The sequence below is a fragment of the Heptranchias perlo genome, chromosome 29 (genome assembly GCF_035084215.1).
Source record: "Heptranchias perlo isolate sHepPer1 chromosome 29, sHepPer1.hap1, whole genome shotgun sequence".
Taxonomy (NCBI): domain Eukaryota; kingdom Metazoa; phylum Chordata; class Chondrichthyes; order Hexanchiformes; family Hexanchidae; genus Heptranchias; species Heptranchias perlo.
The window spans coordinates 16,489,697-16,513,210 of NC_090353.1; the positions used below are offsets into that span (position 1 = coordinate 16,489,697).

The 23,514-nt window shown below is 39.0% G+C and overlaps 1 protein-coding gene across 3 annotated transcripts in view; it reads right to left on the reverse strand.

Annotated features, from left to right (window-relative positions):
- Window positions 1-3,126: 3,126 nt before the first annotated feature.
- arid3a (AT-rich interactive domain 3A) overlaps window positions 3,127-23,514 on the reverse strand; it is a 54,791-nt gene continuing 34,403 nt past the window's right edge. The window contains exons 5-8 of one of the 3 annotated variants that reach the window (XR_010957897.1): window positions 22,862-23,143; window positions 16,763-16,852; window positions 13,364-13,665; window positions 3,127-8,002 (exon numbers count right to left, since the gene is read on the reverse strand). Coding sequence is in view for 2 of the 3 variants with exons in the window: in XM_067968163.1 (XP_067824264.1) it covers window positions 13,511-13,665; window positions 16,763-16,852; window positions 22,862-23,143 (527 nt within the window). In the remaining variant the exon portion in view is untranslated. Of the gene's footprint in view, window positions 8,003-13,186; window positions 13,666-16,762; window positions 16,853-22,861; window positions 23,144-23,514 lie in introns of those variants that run through there. The other 2 variants (XM_067968164.1, XM_067968163.1) reach the window with 2 other exon arrangements.

The following is a 23,514-nucleotide window of genomic DNA, read 5'->3' on the forward strand; positions in this document are numbered from 1 at the left end:
TTTCATAGGACCCAGCCCCCTGTAACCAAGTATTTGTTCAGAGGTAGACAGCAGCTGAATGTTTACAGCTATTTCCTGTTCACTAACCTATCACACTGATGTGTTGTGGGGGAAGCTTTATGTTGCAGGAAAGTGTTTCATATCTCCAAGATCCAGCAATTTTTTTTTTCTAAGCAAAGCACAACACTGTGCTAGGATTTTTTTTCCTTTATAAAATCCATTCTTCCTTTGAATTTTACTTTCTCTTCAGCTTTTCTTCTACTCGCAGTCTCTTGGATCATTCCCAGTGTAAACAAATACCTGAACCGATTAAATGAAAACTATTTCCCTTTCCCCTCCCTGATGACTTGATGGGTAAATTCACTATATTGTGATAATAAGCTCACAGAGTAGGAAAATCGTAGGTTGATCCCAGTCTGTGCTGTGTTAGATGGGGCATTACAGTTGGTCTCTGTGCTCCTCGGTTTTGGGTGCGGGGGGGGGGGGGAATAGACACAGTCCCTGTTCTCTCACTATCCAATGACACTTTCTGCAAAGTATGTAAGTGCAGACGTAGAATGTGGACAAGATCAGGCTCAGCTGCGATGCTCTCCACAATGAAATAGTCTGCCGATGCTTATGCTCCAGACTCTCTCAGCTGCCAATTCATCGAGGTGCCAGTAGGCATCCAGCACCTATGGAACTTTAACCCAGAAGGAGGCTGCACTTTCAGGAGGGGAGAAAATTGAGAAAAGAAATAAAACTGACACGTTGGGTATCATTTGGACAGAATTTTTTTTCCAGCAAGTGGGGGGGGGGGGGGGAACATTGCTGTTGATCAATTTCTGTTTTAATTAGGTAGATATATCTACCCTCGAGGAAAATTGAGGATTGAGCCGAAAGAGGGACAAAATATAGGGAGTCAGAATCTATTGTTAAAGTGTATGATTATACAAACAAAGCACATTTCTGGAGGGTTTACTCATAAGTAGCAGCTCTGGAAAATGTGAATTGGTTATTTGTTCAAAGCTTCATTTTAAGCCACTCCTCATATTTCTGTTTTGCAAGACAGTCAATTCCATGAGAGAAAAAAAAGAGACTAATCCTAACACCAAACTGATCAACCAGGGTCACCAGTAATGCTTGGCTTGCTTATGTTATTTATAATCAAAGCCTGGAGCACACATACCCATATAAAGTCATCATCCATTTTAAAATGACCACCATAATTGAAGATTGAATTCTAACCCTTCTGGGGAGATCGTATGCCCAATTAATTTAGAATTATTTTAAACATAAAACTAAAGATCTAAATTCTCACATTCTATTAATACCCCATGGTTTTACATTCTTCATGTATAACTGTGAAACAAAAATCAGTTTTGAAACCTCCCAATGGGTGGTTTATTGCACCTGTTATTTTATACATTAAGTTTTCCTAAACTGTGCACTTGAGTGTGCAGTCCCAATGACATTTGTGGTAAAATATGGTATGAATGAATTAAAAGGGCCATCATAACTGAATGCCTTATTTTACTGTATCATACATAATTTTATCCTTTTTATTTGACATCCCTTTGCATTTTTTAAAAATTAATTTAGGCTAATAGAAGTATTCTGACTATTTTACATCATTGCTTAATAGCATGTACATCAATCTTTCCCTACTCTAGTTGCAAGCTATTAAAATATACTCATAACATCTGCAGATGGCTCAGTGGGTAAATGCATGAGGTATGCCTACACACCAAGACATTCCCAGTTTACTTCATCTGTGCCAAGTCAGTTGATCTCAGCAGTGGAGTTTGGATCTGAAGGGTAATTTTACAAGTTCATATAGCCAAGAGAATTTGCCCATCAGCAGCACATCTCAAAAAGTCAAGCACATGCTGCCCATGATGTTCCAACTAAAAGGTCAGAAAATTGTGGGCATGTGCCCAAATTTCCAATCTGCGCTGCTGGCTTGTGAGGCCCCCCATTGGCAGTATGGACTCATAAAATCACCTCCGGTTTAAGCCTCCATGACTAGTGAGGAATTGAGCAATCATTGCTGGAAGGGACTGTGTTGGATGCAAGGTAAGGATAGGGTTAGGCCCAGGCTCAGCTGTGAACCATGGGCACTCATTGTCCAGACCCAAACATTAAGCATACCCATCTGGATAGGTTATCACAGTCCACAAAACTAACAAACTCAGCACAAACCACCATCTCCAAGGTGGTGGGGGTGGATAGAATTGGAAAGGGAAAAATATATTCATCTACAATCACAACATGCACTACAATAAAATTCTAAAACAGAATTTCTTAAAAATGGGCTCCACCTTTGGCTCAGTTGGTTAATGCAATGAGTAGCAAGGTCATACTGACTCAGAGGTGCCAGGCTCCCTTCCTAGTCAATGCTGACTTAGCATGATCTCAGCCTTGGCAGTAGGGGTGGTACAATTGGCCTCAGTACCCCCAGATTACAAAGAAGAGAAAATAAGCCAGGATTCACACTCCATATCGCTATCTAGTGACCCTAGCTTGATGTTGCTTGACAGCAGGATCAGGCTTGCCTGTGACACTCCCCATGGGTAAGTAGCTTGCTAGCATTTACTGAAGAATGAACACGTAATCAGAGTTAGAGAGATCACATGGCATACAAGGAACCAACCATACCAGGAGTCAGCAGCTTCAAGAGAGGAAAGGAGAAAATTAACAGAAACTAGAAGAGGGGGAAAAAAAGCTTGAAGCATAACCCAATCCTGTGGAAGGGAAAAGGGAGAAAATGTTTCACTTCATTTTAACGTGTTTTTAAAAAAATATATTTTTGTCCTTGTTCAGTCAGGAGATTTGAATGGAGAAGAGTAAAAGTAGTAGCGAGATATCTGGTCATATGGTCAAAAATAGCCTCACGAAAACAGTAATATCACAATAGTGTCATTGCATGAATTATACGGCCATGTCACTTGTATAAAAAGAGCATAAAATCAAAACATTTCTGTGGTAAAATACAAGTGGGTGCCTGGTCTAGAACACATTTACAGTTTTCATTAACAATTTAATGCTGAGACCAGGTACTTCAGATTATTGTCAACATCTCCGACTACGCTTCATTATGCTACAAAAGGACACAATTTACACCAATAGGCAGAGGATGAAAACAGGAAAAGTCAGAACTTTGTTTATTATCAATATTCTGTCAGATCTTACACATTTTCATTTTTATCCTTTTAAATATCCAGAGGTTAAATACAAGTTGTAGTTGTTATAAAATGTAAACCACAAGTGATCAGTCACATAACATCGGTACAATTGAGAAATGTGAACGCAAAACAAGGCGGTGGAAGGAAGGGATAAATCGCATTTTATAGTTGAAGCTTTGCATAAGTTGAAGAAGTGGTTTTCCTGAGTTGGGAAATATATTTTCCTGTTCTAACCCGTTAGAATAAGTGACATTTTAAAACAGATATATAATATTCAGTATTTATCAACATTTAAAATAAAAGCCAAAGAAACTATCACAGAACAAAGAAAAAACTGGAAGCTTTATTTATGGGAGCTTATTTTTGATTTCTAATTGTCATCACGTTTTCCTCACGGGGAATAAAACTTCTACATTAATATGCCTCCTTTTTATTACTGTACTATTACTTTTCATAATTCCTCAATTTATATTTGTAAAGTGGAACAGACCTTTCTTGTATTACTTGAATACAATTCTCTCAAGCTCTGGTTATATTCTGAATTATTTTATTCATCAGACTGACATTTACTATGACACCTTTTTCAATAATCCCATCATAGCCTTCGGTATCTCACGTGGGATAGAGCATTTCTAAACTCCAGACAATAATGCGCACCTTTACACTGTGATTATGCTCATTATTTTTAGTGTCTTTTTGTTTTCATAGAATTTACAGCACAGAAGGAGGCTATTCAGCCATCACACCTGTGCCAGTACTAGCTCATCTGGAGCTGTCTATTCGAAATCCTCTTCCATGCCAGTTTAAAGTCTGCCAGTTAACTTTAACTAAAGTACTGGCATTTCTCATTTTCCTAGTCAATTGTTTAAATTAAAACAGACTCCCACAAATAGGACAAAATATGAATCAAAAATGGGGGAAAAGGGCATGAGGTAAGATAGGTCTGCACAATAGTTACAAGTTAGAGTAAATATTTGATTTCTACAATCATTGGAAGATATACAGCAGTTAATGTTTTCAAAAACCCCTGAGAATCACAATCTAGCCTCTAATAGACAGTACTAGATTGTAAACAGCACATTGACACAAAAGTATATATTTATTAGTCATTATTCATTCTAATTCTACCAGCATAGCATCAATTATTAGCCTGTACACAGCAAGGACAAGTGGACAATATCAAAGCTGTATGTTCCATAGTGCTTTTGCTTTCTTTAAAGTGTGTGTTCATTTATGTCTTTGGTATACAGCAATCGTCATCCTTAAAGAAACTCATCGCAGATGATAGAATTTTTCATAAAACACTACAAATGAGGAAATTATGAAAATCAAAAACTATGTTTTCAATATTTGAACCCAATGATCAAAATAATAACTTTTAAGAAACCATTCAAATTGGAGTAATGACATTTCTTCACACAGTGCAAGAAACCATTCAAGCAACTGGGTTTATATTTTGATAGCAATTAAAATAATTCACACATGATTCACTTATACTATAGTTCGAAGATGTAAAACTGCTTAATACAGTACAGGTAAACATTTCAAGCATAGTTTGATGGCAGTTCTACCAACAGAGTTCGTCAAGATGTATCCAGGTACCCATAAATTAAGTCCATGATAACCAGCTCTGGGGATTGGCTTCAGGTAATCTTTATAGACATGGGCTTTTACTAATTTGTTGTTTGGGGTTCCAGATAGTCATTTTTTGTGGACACGAGTAAATTTATTATACATAGGCCTTCAGGTGTACAGTGGGGGCTAACATGTCCAACCTATGTAAATGGATAGAAAAGGAGGACATTTACATTTCTGAAAATGTTGGCAATACGCAGCATCTGTAAAGAGAAATGGCTAATGTTTCAACTTTAGACCCTTTGTCAGACCTTGTTCTGATATAGAGCCTACATCGAACATATTATAGCCTGTCTTTGATGGACCACTTGTATTTCTAGTATTTTATGTTTTTATTTCACATTTATAGTATTTGCAGTATTTTTCTTTTTATCTTTATAGTTCTTATTAATGGGTAGCAGCTACTGCCAAATGGCTTAAAATTAAAAGCATTTCTAAAAAAAAAATTAACTATGTTTAAAAACCAAGTTCAAGTTCACTTATAAGACTGGTCACAAATCACTGAGTTAGTTTACATTAATAATTTCACTTTAACTTGGTTTGAAGCCAAAAGCCTAATGCAGTGAATATAAATCCAGTTTTGCACTTGTAACAATATAGTTACATCTTCTACAACTAGTTTCTGTCATGAGATATTTTTGATTCTGACTGAAACTGAACTGATGCTTCCCTTTCTGTCCATTTACTACCTCCAGCAGACCCCCAATGACAATTTTTCACAATTTGTTGCCATTGTTGTTGCAAATCCTTAGGAACCATAATTATATCCACAGTAAGTAAATCTGAAGGGCCATTGAGCAAAGATGTTACAATCAATCAATCATTCACATAATGGACAAGCATATAAAGGAAAAGTAACTGCTACTGCTTGGCAAGAACATATTGATTACTTTATCAGTGAGGTATGTTAAACAGTACCTGTAACTCAATATTAAAAATACATTTCATACAAAAAAAAACTAGGATTCATACCATATTTTCAGAGGTTTGTAACAACATTCAATAAAGCATTACAAAGAAAGTAAGAGTTATGCTGCCTGGCCCAGTGAATTTGGACTTTGAGGCCCCAGCTCACTTTGCAACTTAATTCTCCATGTACTGCCAGTTTGGTTCAGGCTACATTTAGCCTAATTGCCAACATATTTTTATTGGTACCTGCTTCAGGTCACTACAGTAGTCATGCATTACAGGGTTATACATCAATCTGCTAAACAGATATATGTATGTACCAAATTTACCGATCTAAACAAATTGACTATAGGCCCCAATCTGAACCTTTAGGCCCATAATGGATCACCTAATTACAGTTTTAGGTAAACAAATTTTACTGGTCAGAGCATAATTTCACAACCAAATGCTCATAAAAGACTGGAAGTGCAAATCCATGTTTAAGCTGTCCCAGTCCAACATTCCTTTAAAAGCCAAAATAGACACCCAGTCCAGCATCATAATCCCCTTTAGGATTGCAATGATCTGTAGTCAGAAGACTTTTAATTCACCCATTACTGTGCAAGGATTAAATGAAAAAAACCCAGCAAATTCTAATCTAGAAGGCTAATATTGTTCATGCTTCCATTCACATTAATTGTGAATTCCAAAACTGCCATGTCATTTTTTAAAAATTGTGTCCGTTTAAAAACAGCTGACATCCGCAGAATATGTTGTGCTAATGGTAAAAAGTACTCTGATACATTAATCGCCCACTGTTCAACAATTAACTCTCCACTGCCACTGAAGCCAACGATGTGCAAGATTCCAATGCACTGGGCTTTAAGGTCACTTAAATAAAAATACATAAATAAATAAGCTGTTCCTGTTGCCAACTCTTGAATAGGAATCCCTAACTACTGGCCCACTAATGTGTACAGACAATTGTTTTGTAAGACCATGTACAAGCCAATTCCACACCTGAACCCTGAGCATGTTTTTTTTTAAAATGTAGTTTACTTACACTTTAGTTTTGAGAATGCGATGTGGCTGTTGGCTTTGCCCAAGTTTATCATTGGCAAAAGGAATTTATTTTATAAATTATCAATAAAAAAGTTACGGGATAGATGGTTCATATTTTGAAAGCAGAAAAGGACTTCCAATAAAAGAATTTTAATTTTAAAAGTACATCCAGGAAAAAGTTCATTGAATAAACTTGGCATAACACATTTAATCAGATTATGGTTTTTTATATGCTAAAATGATTGTGAACCCCAATAGGGCAAATTAAAGGAGTGCTTGGAGAAGTCTAAAATCAATCACTTGAAAGTATAATTTTAAACTTGGAGAAATCTATTCTGAAAGTTTCTGTCCAAATTAATGTGGAATGCAGTAGATCTGCAATGTGAATTGGTTTATGTAAATGACCAATGCTCATCCCATCTGACAACTCTTTACATAAGCCATTTTCACTGTGACTATTGACACCACTGTTATACATGGGTGTGTTCCAATAAGCATTGGCCCGTGATTGGTGTATAGAGCTCCCATAAATCAACTGCACACTAGTGGCCAATCATGCTCAAGTCTAAAGAGATCAACTACAAATAAAAATTCAAGTTATAGGAAAAAAAAAATGCAGTAGCTAACAAAGAACCACCTTCCTCCCACACTGTTTTTCTTCCCACCTCTCTCGCTGGGATATGGTTTCACAGGCATTGGCAGCCCTTTGGTACCCCAATCCTATCCTCACCTAATGTAAAAATACACGAACTCTCCAACAGAAATCATCAAAACATAATCAGAAGCAGAAATCTTGGCTGATTTTTTCTCTCTACCTAGCGCTAGGCTGCTCATTCCATTTGTAGCAACCCCACCATGTGCCATGAGATCACAGAACTTAGCACAAACATGGACCTACTGATCTTTATGGCCTGGTGCAATAACTGGATGGTGCCCTTAACTACGAGACTAATTCCTCAGAGGAGCTTATCAAAAGACATTTCTAACAATGGTTCAAAAATTCTACTAAAATATTAGTTACTGAAATCTTTCTGGTCTGAGCTGCCTTGCTAATACCCATTTACATTACTCACCCAAACCGATGCAGCTTCTTGGAAGTTCAGGTTTGCTCAGCTTCTTGGAAGTTCAGGTTTGCTCATCCCATTCATACTATGGATTTTAACCAGGCAGCTCTAGAAAGTGGTAGGATTTTGCATATGGACAATACTTCCATTTCTGAAGTCACAAGGTTTATGTTGATTATTGGGTTCATGCTGCAGAGTAATTTAAGTTATACAGGATTAGCAATTTACTGTGGTTTACTCTAGAGAGCATATATACCAGTACAGTTTCCAAAAATTATCCCCCCCCCCCCAATTTCAGCAGTAACATTTGCTGATTTTCTCCCATCCCTAGTCCAGGGGCATCGAGGCCAAATGTAGTCCTAGCAGAGCTAACCTTCTGGTCTGTATGTCTTGGTACTACAACATATGATGCATCTTTCCATCAAGGAGTCCCAGTAATATAGTTCTAATACCATATTATACTCTTGAATGTGTAAACAGAGTATAAATTCCATGCTGTGAACACGCAGTACAACTCCACAGGGCACATTTGAACAAAGGGAAACATCAAAAACAAAAGGGTAGAGCTGAAAAGTGCTTATAGTATGTAGTTAATAAAATGGTCAGAACATTTTGTAGCAACCATATTTTCACTAAAAGGAACTGCTTAAAATCTACCCTTCCATTTTAGAAAGACCCATGATTCAGAAGTCAACTTTCCTCACATTTTGATTTTTATTTGCAGTATATGTCTTTCCATTTTGTCTTTTAAGATCAATTTATCTTACTTGTACATGTGTCAATGGCATCTTTTTTGTGCATTATCTGAATGCAGTGGAAACCGTTTTGTAACACAATGCAACTCGCTATTTAATCCACAGTGATGTCTAAAGCTCTTGACAAAGTAGCAGTATTGGTTTTGGACTTGCAAGGTTGACACCGATTAGCTACCATTTTTTAAAGGTTCATTTTGAACCGTTAATTCTTAATGGCATCGATTCCAAAATCTGAAGTCTGCTCATGTTTATCTGTATCACAATATTTAAAGGGCAATGTTCATGTAGAAAGGGAGGGGATACACTTTGTGTAAGGCACTGATTCACGTATGTGTCTTTCACTCTTTTTAGTTATTGGTTATACAGTCTACAAGCAGCTAGTTTCTGATAGCAAAGGGAAAGATTTCCTCTAATTACTGTTAACAACATTATAAACAGAAGGAAAGTTTCTTCTAACTACTATTTCTAGCAAAATCAAACAAGTGAGCAATTTCATTAGATATAGCAATCAGAAGAAATTTTCCCATTACATTTATAATGTCATGAACACACAGGAACCACAATAAACCTTCCCCAAGATATGCAGTTGAAGACAGTACTTTTTTATTTCTAGGAAAGTTAAAACTGTGGAAGAAGTAAATATAACCAGCAAAAAGAGATCAGAAAGGTGGTCTTATTAAAAATAGGTTGGGGCAAATACTGAAAAATGGCCATCAACTAGCAAGTAGATAAGCATTGAATTAAGTTCTGTTCCCTGAAATGGTTGACCTAAACCAATATAAACCTATCAAACCCAATAGCAGAATCATGTCCAAAAATAAAGAAGCAATGTCAAAAGTGCAGCTCACCACACATACCGACTAGGCAAAGACAGAGATACAATTCAGAGTACTAATTTATCACTATTTCTGATGTGCTGTACAAGCACTGGATTACATTTAAAAAAATCAATCTGGCACAGCTTGTCGCCATACAAAAGCAAGAACCACATTTGCCAGCAACAATTGAGGATCCATCCCATCCCCCAAAAGGCTTAGGTCACTGGGTCAACTACAACAACATATCGATTTTTTTTTAAAAGCCAACAGAACCTCTCTGCGCTATTATCCCTGAACATAAATTTTCATTTTATCACAGCAATGAAAGCTGAGAGTAGCAAAGCTTTATTAGGAGGGACAGGAAATTGCATATTTAATAGATTATTTCCTACTGCTATCTTGTTGCAATGTAAAAGGTCAGGATCCCAAGGGCAGACAAGGTCCTGGCCTCATTGCAACCCTTTACTCCCTCCCCACAGCTCCCCCACCCCAATAAACCCAAAAGCAGCTCCACTGGGGCAAAACAATTGCCCAGGCTCATCCTTCCTGCCAGGCTGGTAATGCATTCAGTGAATTCCTTCTACTCCCAAACAGGATCTGATGATCTTAGAAGGACGATAAGAGGTAGTTATCTGCATCCAATTTTAGTGCCAGAGCAAAGACAGAATTTATTAAGCTACATATCTCTATACATCTCAGAATCAACAGCATTATCAATAAATTCAGCTACATTATTACTTCAATTATGTTAACCTGGAGAAAATATTACAGGAAGTAAAATAATCTGTAACACTTATTATGTACTACAACCTGCTTTAAATGTGTTCATACTGAATGTTGGAAACATATATGATAAAGAAAATTAGACAACTGCCGTAAGAACACACACTAATCTGAGCAGTCATGACTAATGTTGAAGTATCTCCTTATTTCAGAAGCATCTGGCATTACTTTAGCTGTAAAATTGGTACCTAGAAACAAACAAGTGTTGACTGAAATGCTGAATACTTGAATAATCAGAAGATTCTGGGTTCAAGCCCCATTTTAGGACCTGAGCACACAATTTAACTGACATTTCAGTGCAGTACTGAAGGAGAGGTTATATTGGCTTTTAATAAAAAAGCAAGGATTTCTCCCAGTGTCCAGGCCAACATTCTTCCTTCAACTACCACCACAAAAAGAGATTAACTGATCATTCGTCTCATTTGCTGTTTGTAAGATCTTAATATGCATAAATTGACTGCCACATTTGACTATATAAGTGACTACATTTCAAAAATAATTCACTGATAATGAAGTGCTTTAGGACAGCCTGAGAATGTGAAAGGTGCTATAAAAATGCAAATTCTTTCTTTACTGAGCAGGTCCCAGTCTTTTTTTTTAAAAAAAACCTCAAAGTCAAACCTAAGAAAGTACTGTCACTGAGACAACTCTGGTCAATTACCCTAGCGCTCTAGGTTAGGGTTGGCCAGGGTTTGCATTTCTGATCACTAGCCAGCAACTTCTGCTGGAAGCCCACGTGTGCAGACATGGGTAAGGATTGGGTCGGCTTGGCTATGATGCCCACTGCTGTCCAATAGCCTGCCAATATTGGCTGGGGTACAGTGCCTCAGGGCGACGGTTACCTATTAAACCATATCCTAGAAAGGAGACAATGTCTTCAGAAGGGTGGGGTGGGGGGGGGGTGGAAGGGTAGGGAAGAAAATTAGCAGAAAGAGGGTGGGAAAAAAAATAAAATATACACATTCCATGTGTAGGATTAGTTAAACTTGTAGCTAGAAATTGCCTCCGTGATATGATTTGTCTAAGTATTTCTACATTATGCAGACCTCAAAACAACAGCCAGCAACCCTTCAAAGGTCTTAATATCATTTCTTCCTTTCCAACCTTTAAATTGTTGGACTTCAAACCCAATTGATTTTTTTTTAAGTATTTGCACAATACAACCCCATCAATGAGCACAAAAAAACCCTTACATTACATTTTAGAAAAGTATTAATACAGCAGGCTATGCAACACCTTTGTAGCATGTTACAACTCATTGCTTCTTTTCCTATTTATTTGAATGGGAATGGTTTCTTCAAGCAACTGATACCAGTTTTCAATAATTCCAGATGATTATTACTTCACCCCCCTCCCCACCCCCCACCAAGTAAATCCAGTAAAACCCAATAACCTGTAACAGATGTAAATATATAGTCTCTAGCAATCTTTGCTTTTCATTCATTTCAGTGCGATGGTACAAAATTAATTTCAGCATGCTGGCATGCTATCTCCAGCACACTAAAGGCATGATGCAGGCTGTGCAGCATCACATTTGACTACTGATAAGAATAAACCGTAGTGTGTGTAAATAGATGGAAAAAGGAAAACTTGCTGATAAACAAACATGAGGGAGAGGAAGAAAAGCACTTGGTTGAAAATCTACAAATACACAAGAGAACTTGCTAACTGCATCATCTCAAAAAAACATATAGCACTTGCATAAGGCAGGTCTTTACACGCATTGCAATAATAACCTCAGAATTCTAGGGGAGAGAGAGATAGATATATATATATATATATATATATACTTTCACGCTGAACAGTTTTTCTATATAATATCCGCTTCAATGGTGATGTACTGGCTTACACTCTAAAAATGTTATGTTTTCACAGTATGAACACAACAAAGCTAACTCTGTATAAAATATTTTACTTCAAATGCCACATTAAATCCTACAGTAAATGCAGTGGAGCTCACTAAAGATCAGTGCCAAGAAAATCCAAACCCACTCATGAACATTCAAGATCCAACTTATAAAGTCAATGTCTGCACAAAACTTTTGTAGCTACAAGTCTTCATATACTTCTAAAGTTATAAGGAATATGGATGTATATTGCTCTGCTAATGCTTCGGCTGAGGTATGTCTCGCAATCAACAAGGTGATTTGATAACAAACAATGCTGTAACTCATATCTTATGTAAGATGTCCTTAGCATATTTTGGAAACGATCTCTATAATATTGCATTTACAAAATAAAATCAGAAATATTTAGTGGCAAACAGTAGACTTTGAATGAGTTTTCCCCTTCACTGTCATGGCAAAATCTTAAGGAGATTAGCTAGCAGAATTCCATCCTGGCTTCATCAAAATGCAATTTTAAAAACTGACATACTAATATCTCCGAAAGATGTCAAGTTAAAAATGTGAGGTTTTTTTGTCATTTCAAGGAAATTTAATGGGTAGTGCACCAGTTCTTAGCACATAACATGAAGTAAACTGCAGACCCAGCACTGCTGCATTCATGCTGAAATGGTGCATTTAAGAGAGAAATGTAAGCACTTTGGAGATTTGTGCAAACATATACCATCAGAACTAAAGGCGACATTACAAGAGCAGCACTGCTAAAATTTACCAATTATTTTTTCCAAATTACTATTTACAATGGTCCAGACTTTGATTAGAATGGAATGCTCCTTTAAGATCGATTTATATTTGCCAGAAAATAAGTTGATCTGAAGATAGCTCCACTGTATTAGGGTCCTGTGTTGTGAAACTAAGTAAAATATATATTAAAAAAGTAATGTATACAATAAATATGTTGAACGGCTGTAAAAGTCTGTATATTGCTACATGTATAAGAATGATCTATATAAATGGATAAACATTGAAATAGTTTATCCCTTTCTTGTTCGGCAGTAACTGAATATACCAAAAAGTAATAAGCAATATCATAGATGTAGTTGAAATTTTCTTTTCCTTCAAAAAATATCAATATTCACTTATAAATCTGAATTAAAATAGCACATCATGGAAATACATATATATTCTTTAAATGCTGAATTTGGCTGAAAGGAAAAACGTAACCAATGATAAATCAATCTTCTTGATTAAAGATTAAGTAGATGCTTGAGGTATTAGTAGTACATAGCTGCTCCTGGATCTCAATCAGTTACCCAAGAAAGTTTTTAAGCAGAGTTGGATTATGCTTACTGTTGGCCCTCAGTTTTAGCCACTCGAATGAAACCACTGATGATTAAAACTTATTTTCCATGAGAGTTAAAAGCCTGAGAACTCCTTTTAAAGTGTTTGGCGGTGATGCACTGTGCTCAAGAAGTTGGCATTGTTATAGCTCCAGCCTCACGGTGAAGAGTTGTTCGAAGTATGTGATGATGAGGAGGTAGGTGTACGAGGTACAGATAGACCAGGTGTGCCTTGGGAATTTTTATTTTTGCTGCTATTTCCTTTCGTGCTGGATACACCAGATACTCCAGGTCCTTGACCAAACAGAACACCTATTTTAAAAAAAAAAGGTAAAACATCCTTTAACTTGCATAATTAAACATGCCATTTCAAAATACTAGAGATTGCAGGCAAATTAATGACTCAGTTGCAATGAACATTTCAGTCAGAGACACAATCATCACCAGGCCAGGCCAGCCCTGCAAACATTCTAGTGGCTGTCTCAATACCATTGAAGAGGCTTTGGAGCAAGTAACCTGTCTGGCTACAATTGATTGTAGTGCATGAAGTTCAAGAAAGGGGTGAAGTTCCAGTATCACAAGAAACATAGCTGTAAGGACTGATATACTTTATAAAATACTTTGATTAAAAATAAAATCACTATGCTTGGCAAATAAAATGTATTTATAAAAAAAACTTTAAGTGACAAGCATGTAATTTCTTTGGCAGTTATAGAACAAATTTTTTGAAGAATTAACAGAAAGACGTGGGTAATGCAGTGGATGTGATATACATGGACTTTCAAAAGGCCTTTGATAAGGTGTTGCATAGTAGACTCATGACTACCGTCAGGGGACTATGTGGAGTCAGGGGAGAAGTAGCAGAATGTATAGCTAACTGGCTACAAAACAGAAAACAGAGAGTAGGGATTAATGGTAGTTACTCAGACTGACAGAAGGTGAGAAGTGGTGTTCCTTAGGGATTGGTGCTGGGACCACTGTTGTTCACCATTAACATAAATGATTTGGACTCTGCAATCAGAAGTACAATATCAAAATTTGCAGATGACACCAAACTGCGGGGGGGTCGGGTATAGTTAATGCTGCGACAAAATACAAGACGACATTAACAAACTTGCAGAATGGGCGTGTATATGGCAAATCAATTTCAATATAGATAAGTGTGAAGCAGTGCATTTTGGTAGGCGGAATAAGGAGGGCACCTACTACTTAGAAAATAAGAGTCTAAATGGGGTAGAGGATCTCTGAGCACAGATGCACAAATCATTAAAAGTAGCATCACAGGTTAACAAAGCTACAAAAAGTGCAAACAAAGCATTGGTTTCATTTCTAGAAGAGCAGAATTCAAAAGTAGAGAAGTTATGTTAAATTTATATAGAACCTTGGTTAGACAACAACAACTTTCACTTATATAGCACCTTTAACGTGGTAAAACATCCTAAGGCACTTTGCAGGAGCGTTTCCAGACAAAATTTGGTACAGTCACATAAGGAGATATTAGGGCAGGTGAGGGTCACAGAGGTAGATTTTAAGGAGCGTCTTAAAGGGAGGAGGGAGGTAGAGAAGCGGAGAGGTTTAGGGAGGGAATTCCAGAACTTAGGTCCTAGGCAGCTGATTGCATGGCCGTCAATGGTGGAGTGATTAAAATCGGGGATGCGCAAGAGGCAAGAATTGGAGGACCGCAGAGATCTCGAAGGGTTGTAGGAGGTTACAGAGATAGAGAGGGGTGAGGCCATGGAAGGATTTGAAAGCAAGGATGAGAATTTTAAAATCGAGGCATTCCCGGACTGGGAGCCAATGTAGGTCAGAGAGCACAAAGGTGATGGGTGGTGCAAGTTAGGATATAGGCAGCAGAGTTTTGGATGAGCTCAAGTTTAGGGAGGTTGAAAGATGGGAGGCCATCCAGGAGAGTATCAGAATAGTCGAATCTAGAGGTAACAAAGGCATGGATGAGGGTTTCAGCAGCTGATGAGCTAAGGCAAGGGCAGAGACTGGCAATATTACGGAGGTGGAAGTAGGCAGTCTTGGTAATGGAGCAGATATCTGGTCGGAAGCTCATCTAAGGGTCAAATAGGACAGCAAGTTTGCAAACGGTCTGGTTCAGCCTCAGACAGTGGCCTGGGAGAGGGATGGAGTCGGTGGCTAGAGAACGGAGTTTGTGGCGGGGACCAAAGACAATGGCTTTGGTTTTCCCAATATTTAGATGGAGGAAATTTTTGCTCATCCAGTACATCTCAGGGTCAAATACGTAGCCAAGGTTGCCAACGGTCTGGTATAGCCTCAAAGTGGCCAGCAAGAGAGATGGAGTAGATGGCTAGGGAACGGAGTGTGCGGTGGGGACCAAAGACAATGGCTTCGGTTTTCCCAATATTTAGTTGGAGGAAATTTTTGCTCATGCACTTAAGAGTACTGTGCACAGTTCTGGTCTTACAAAAAGGATATAGAAGCACTGGACAAAGTGCAAAAAGATTTACAAGGATTATATCAGAACTTAAATGATATAACTATCGGAAAGACCGAACAGGCTGATGCTTTTTTCTCTAAAAAAGTGAACGCTGGGAGGTAACCGGATAGAGGTCTTTAAAATTATGAAGGGGTTCGATAGAGTGGACGTAGAGAAGTTGCCACTTGTGAGGAGTCCAAAACTAGGGGCCATAAATATAAGATAGTCACATAAATCAGAAACTTCTTTACTCCAGAGTGGTGAGAATGTGGAACTCACTACCACGTGGCGGGGTTGAGGTGAATAGTATAGATGCATTTAAGGGGAAGCTAAATAAGCAAATGAGGGAGAAAGGAATAGAAGGATATGTCGATAGGGTGAGATGAAGTAAATAGAATGGGAGGAGGTTCGTGTGGAGCATAAACACCAGTATCCTATCCTGAATAAGTATTGCTGAACTCAAATAGTTATAATGACACAAGGATTACTTGATCTAAGTAGAGATAAAACTCTTCTAAACAATACAAGAATGTTTAACACCAAAAACCATTAGGAATTCTTTTGGGAGTTGACAACTGTGAAAATTACACATTCAACAACTATGACAAAGTATTTCTGTGAGCAAGATATCCTGCACTATTGCCAACTCAAAGATCAATTAAGTCATCAGGCCTCAAAACTCTGTCCGTGAAGGTCAGGAAATGTGGAGGGCACTGGTTGACTTGAACTCCAATTTTCATTATCTCTGAAAAGATACTTTGCTGCAAGGTTATCGAGAACTAATCTGCAGCTCATAATGGGATACTCTGAACTATATAATACATGATCAGATTTTGTATGAAATGGAAAGAAAATCCAGCTTCCTATTTAACAGAAAGACAGGTCAAAAGGATGCTTTTTCTGCACTATATTTCACAAACGGTCCTTAAAGTGCCTCATTTGTTCTACATGGAACTTCAGATTCACCTGTGTAAACAACCCCATTGATCTCCACTGACATACTGATACTGCTCATGCCATTTGTGGTAAGGTTCAATGCTGATTCCTGGCGGTCTGCTGGGAAACAAACAGAGCAATATTAACAATTCACCATGGAAAATGGATACAAGCAATGACCTGGTCAAAATCAGTAATGTCCCACTACAGGACTTCAGCACAAAATCTAGGTGGACACTTTCAGTGCAGTACAGAGGGAGTGCTGCATTGTTAAAGGTGCTGTCTTTCAGATGAAACATTAAACAGAGGCCCCATCTGCTTGTTCAGATCTATTCGAAGAACAGGGGGGTTCTCCCAGTGCCCTGGCCAATATTTATCCCCCAACCAACACTACTAAAAACAGATTAACTCATTATTTATCTCATATGCTGTTTGTGGGACCTTGCTGTACACAAATTTCCCCACAAAAAAAAATGACCACACTTCAAAAAGCAATGCATCAGCTGTGAAGCGCTTTAGAATGTCCTAACGACATGAAAGATACTATATAAATGCAAATTCTTCCTTCCTTTTAACAACCGTGATGCGCTGCCCCTCTCTGACCTCGTGGACTGCTCCTCAGTGTTTAACACAGTCGATCACGCCATCCTCCTTTACTGTCTTCTCCTTTGTGATCCACTTCCATGGCACTGCCCTACTTTGATTCCACTCCTATTGTCCCAACAAAGCTAGAACATCTCCTTCAATGCTTTCTCCTCCTGCCCCTCAGAATTACCTAGGCTGTACCCAAGGCTTTATACTTGGTGGTCCTCTTTTCCATGCAACTCTTAACTCTCAGCAACATCATTCATATGCAGGAGTCAGCTTTTGCAACACCCTAGCTCTACCTTCTCTGCCACTACCCTTGACTCCTCAACCACCACTGTGATGTCAAATAGCATAAACAACATTAATTTCTGGTTAAGCAAAAACTTAATTCAACACATTAAAAAAAACACCCTATGTGGTTCCTGCCAAAAACTGCACATCTTGGCCCCGACTACTTCACCCTTGCTGACTGCTGCTTAGGCAGAGTACGATGGCGCACAACCTCAGTGTCCTGTTTGACCATGAGCGTAGCTTCAAACCCTTTTGCCTGTAAAGCCCTTATCCTTACCTTTGTCACCTCCAGACTTGAATGCCCCAACACTCCACTTCCTGGCCTCTTAAGTTCCACCCGTCACAATTTGCAACTGATCCAAAACTCCGCTGTCCATCTCCCATCCCTCGATCCCTTACTCAATCTTCACTGCCTCCCTATCCACCAATGAATTGACTTCAAAATCCTGTTTTTCCATCCGCAAGTCCCTCCTCACCCTTTCCTCATTCTGCAACCTCCTTCAGACCCTTGTCCCAGCATGCACCCTATATTCTATTGACTTTGACCTCCTCTGTATCATCTTGTCCCTTCATTATTAGCCGTATGCTCGAGAACCTCTCCTAAACCACTCCCTTTATTATGTCTTCGCCCTCTCCCCCCATCCTCCTTTAACTGCACCCCCCCCCCCCCCTCCTGTCAAAACCTACCTTTGTTTCATCATGCCTTTGGTCACCACTCCTAAACCTTCTCCCAGCACTGCATGGTGTCCAGGAATTTTCACCTCAAATGCTTTGAGATATTTAATTATGTCAAAGGCATAATTTGTTGTTGATGGCGGTGTGACCCCACACGCATTATTACAACCTCACTCCATGTTTTTATGTAAATGTACTTCTTGTAAGCTTTGATCCTTATGGCTTTGACATCTCAGCTGCCAAGGAGGTAGTCAGAAGGGCTACTCTCACACGCACAATATACCTCTCTTCACCAGTAGATACTAAGGACATCAGCCTATACAAGGAAATACCACAATTTCTTCTCAACAACCAACCTGGCATGATTCAGATTGGGAATCAGTAGTGAGAGTATCAATTATACACATATCTATATCCTGTGACTCAGCCTTAGTGCTCCAATGGTCAACACCACTGAACCCCCCTATTGCAACTAATAAATTGAAGCGATAAATATTCTTACTATAATCGAGGCAACTATTCATATAAAGCTTTTCCAGATGTGCATAAACATATGTCCCCAAATGCCTCTTATGTGGAAAAATTGTAGTAAGACATGACAGATATAGAGAACTGCTTCTATGTTTTAGGGGATTCAAAACTAGAAAAACTTGAGCTAAGGTCTCAAGAAAATGTACTTCTCCAATGCTATACTGAAAAATCCATTAGTAGAAAATATACAAATTCTCTCTGTTGGTTGTTCAAATAAATGTAGAAGAGACTCCAGCAAAGCAGAAATCTGTTGCTAAAAAGGGAGTGCTGGAAATCTAAAATTAGAAGGGGGCTGGGGGTCACTGGCTAGTAATCAGGAGTAGGAGGGTTGGCTGATTCTTCTCCTGCAAGCCAGTTCTAACAGTTCTTCATCCAACCCAGTTGAGATCAGCTAACATAGCACAGACCAAGGTTAGAACCTGGAAGCTTCCTGATTTGTGTGTGTCACCACATGAAGGATTTATCTACATTGTCACCAACAAACCCTTAGTGTGCAAAATGGAACATGTGCAGATTTCAGAACAGGCATATCCATAAACACAATACGAGAAGATGAATTCACTTAAGTTTGTTCAAAAAATGAACTAAATATGCTTTAGTTATTTGAGGCAACTAGGAAGAAAGGAAAGAACTTGGATTTATATAGCGCGTCCCAAAGATGTCTTGAAGTGCTTCACAGCCAATTAATTACCTTTTTTCTGAAGTGTTGTGACTGTTGTTACGTAGGCAAATGTGGCAGCAGATATGCGCAGCAAGGTCCCACAAACAGCAAATGATATAAATGAGGATTTAATCCTTTTTTGGTATTGGTTAAGGGATGAACGCTGGTCAGGACATAGGGAAAATTCCCTGCTGTTCTTCGAATTGTATCATAGCATCTTTTACATCCAACTGCAGGGAATTATTCAATTGGAGGAGGGCCAATTTCAATGGGATGAGTACAGATCTGGCCCGGGTAAATTGGAATCAAAGATTGGCAGGCAAAACTGTAATTGGACAGTGAGCAGCCTTTAAAGAGGAGATGGTTCGAGTACAGTCTAGGCACATTCCCATGAGGTAACTAAAGCCAGAGCTCCCTGGATGACAAAAGAGATAATGAATAAGATGAAACGGAAAAAAGGGGCATGACAGACGTCAGGTTGATAACACAAGTGAGAACCAGGCAGAATATAGAAAGTTCAGATGGGAAGTGGAAAAGGAAATAAGAGGGGCATAGAGAGTGTATGAGAATAGACTGGCGGCCAACATAAAAGGGAATCCAAAAGTCTTCTACAAGCATGTAAATAGTAAACAGATAGTAAGAGGAGGGGTGGGGCTGATTAGGGACCATAAAGGAGATCTACTCATGGAGGCAGAAGGCATGGCCGAGGTACTAAATGAGTACTTTGTATCTGTCTTTACCAAGGAAGAAGATGCTGCCAGAGTCTCAGTAAAGGAAGATATAATTGAGATCCAGGATGGGCTAAAAATTCATAAAGAAGAGGTACTTGAAAGGCTAGCTGTACTTAAAGTTAATAAACCATCCGGTCTGGATGGGATGCATCCTAGGTTGCTGAGGGAAGTAAGGGTGGTAATTGTGGAGGTACTGGTCATAATCTTCCAAGCATCCATAGATATGTGGGTGGTGCCAGAGGACTGGAGAATTGCAAATGGTACATCCTTGTTCAAAAAAGGGTGTAAAGATAAACCCAGCAACTATAGGCCAGTCAGTTTAACCTCAGTGGTAGGGAAACTTTTAGAAACGATAATCTGGGACAGAATTGGACAAGAGTGGATTGATTAGGGAAAGCCAGCATGGATTTGTTAAAGGCAAATCGTGTTTAACTAACCTGAGAGTTTTTTGATGAGGTAACAGAGAGGGTAGATGATGGCAATGCAATTGATGTGGTGTATATGGACTTTCAAAAGGTGTTTGATAAAGTGCTGCATGGTAGGCTTATCATCAAGATTGCGGCCCATGGAATAAAGGGGGCAGTAGCAATATGGATACAGAATTGGCTAAGGGACAGTTAACAGAGATTAGTGGTGAACGGTTGTTTTTTTGACTGGAGGGAGGTGTACAGTGGTGTTCCCCAGGGGTCGGTGCTGGGACCACTGCTTTTCTTGATATATATTAATGACTTGGACTTGGGTGTACAGGGCACAATTTCAAAATTTGCAGATGGCACAAAACTTGGAAGGGTAGTAAACAGTGAGAAGGATAGTGATAGACTTCAAGAGGATATAGACAGATTGATGGCATGGGCAGACACGTAGCAGATTAAATTTAACGCAGAAAAATGTGAGGTGATACATTTCGGCAGGAAGAACGAGGAGAGGCAATATAAACTAGAGGGTACAATTCTAAAAGGGATACAGGAACAGAGAGATCTGGGGGTATATGTACACAAATCATTGAAGGCGGCAGAGCAGGTTGAGAAAGCCGTTAAAAAAGCATATGGGATCCTGAGCTTTATAAATAGAGGCATAGAGTACAAAAGTATGGAAGTCATGATGAACCTTTATAAAACACTGATTCAGCCATAACTGGAGTATTGTGTCCAGTTCTGGGCACCGCACTTTGGGAAAGATGTGAAGGCCTTAGAGAGGGTGCAGAGGAGATTTACTAGAATGATTCCAGGGATGAGGGACTTTAGTTACGTAGATAGTGGAGAAGCTGGGGTTGTTCTCCTTGGAACAGAGAAGGTTGCGAGGAGATTTGATAGAGGTATTCAAAATCATGAAGGGTCTAGACAGAGTAGACAGAGAGAACTGTTCCCATTGGCGGACGGGTCAAGAAACAGAAGACATAGATTTAAGGTGACTGGCAAAAGAACCAAAGGTGACGCGAGGAGAAACTTTTCTACACAATGAGTGGTTAAGATCTGGAATGCACTGCCCAAGAGGGTGGTGGAAGCAGATTCAATCATGGCCTTCAAAAGGGAACTGGATACATACTTGAAAGGAAAAAATTTGCAGGGCTATGGGGATAGGGCAGGGGAGTGGGACTGGCTGGATTGCTCTTGCATAGATCCGGCACGGACTCGATGGGCCGAATGGCCTCCTTCCGTGCTGTAAACTGAATCATAGAAAGGTTAACAATCTCGTCCAAAAGACCTCTGACAATGCACCACTCCCTCGGCATTGCACTGAGTGTCAGCATAGATTATGTGCCCCAAGTTCTGGAATGGGCTTGAATCCCCACCCTTTTGACTCAGGTGAGAGTATTACCACTGAGTGCTACAAATGAAGACATAATAGAAATTTCACTGTTTCAAACACCATAGATAAATTATGACAAAAGTAATGACTATTGCCCTCATCAAGATGCACTTGTGAATTCACAATCTTCTCATTCATTAAACAGGAAAGAAAGACTAGTGAAAGTAGTTTTTGGTCAAAGCAATCCATCACTTTATAGAGGAAAAAAGATATGCTTACAAGAATTTTGAAAACATCAATTTTCTGAACTGATGTGAGATATGCCAGTCAAGTATCCTCCCCCAAGAGGCTTCTCAGCAACATCCCTAACAAAAAGTGTGTCCTTGCATTCTGGAATGCTTCCACTGGAAACAACTAGTGCTGTGATTTTGGGCCATCCAGGTGCTGGTCCAGAGACACCTCACCCCAGAAAACAATGTTTCCAGCTCGGGATACACAGAATTCAGTCAACAGTGTGGCTTCTAGGCCTTAAGTACACTGGATCAGCTCAAAATGGTTTAAAGTAACAGCCCCTGTTATTTCCAATGCTGCTGCTCTGAGGTGCATGGCATCAGTGCCATCAAGGCATGGGCTAACAAGGAGAGCCAACCTGGTGTGCCACCCACCAGTTCAGAACATTTATGATTTTTTTAAAAATCAATCAAAATTCTTGTAAGTGGATCTTTTTTCCTCTCTATAAAATAGGGGAGTACTCTGAACATAAAGTGCTCTCCTCTAGTTTCTTTCCCTTAAAGTAAAGCTTAGCTCTACACTTGAGTGTTCCCTTTATCCTAACACATTACAACTTTAGCACTGCACATTCTCCGCCCAAGCAATAAGAATACCTCATAATGCTCATTATACCTTGGGTGTTGATTCTGATGTTCATTGGTATCTGGGCTGTCATGGCAAGTAGATTCTGCTGAATAGCACGCTGCATCAGCCGCTGCTGGTCATCCATCCCAACTACCATCTTCTTCTCCGGAGGCTCTCCGGACTCCAGCTTCTCTCTCAGCTGATCTAATGCCGCAGCTTGTGCGGCAACTGCAGCCTGAGCTGCAGCAGCCTGCACTGCAGCTACCTGGTGACCAGTCAGTGAGATAGGGAGTCTACCCCCCAATGTTAGTGGAATAATTGAATCTTCCTCTGCAAAACAAAAAGTGCACATCAAAACAAGATCGCAACATTCATAAGTGTTAATAAAAAAGTGTAGAAAGTATTTAAAAACAAGAGTATTCGAAGTGTTTATGGGGCCTTTAAAAGGAAAGAACAATATTATTCATCTCAAATAACTTGCCTTTTTGTTGTGTTCATCACTTTTTTTTGCACAGTACTAATAGTCAACCATTTTTGTCACAGTTTAAATTTAGCAGCATGCAAATTTTACAACAATTTTTTAAAAAGTAAAGGAACACAAATCCAATGTCTGATGAGCAAAAGTCACTTACAGTTTAGTCATGATCTAACCACATTAGGGCTCCCTGATGGAGCATTGAGTTTATTTAGTAAGTAGCTGA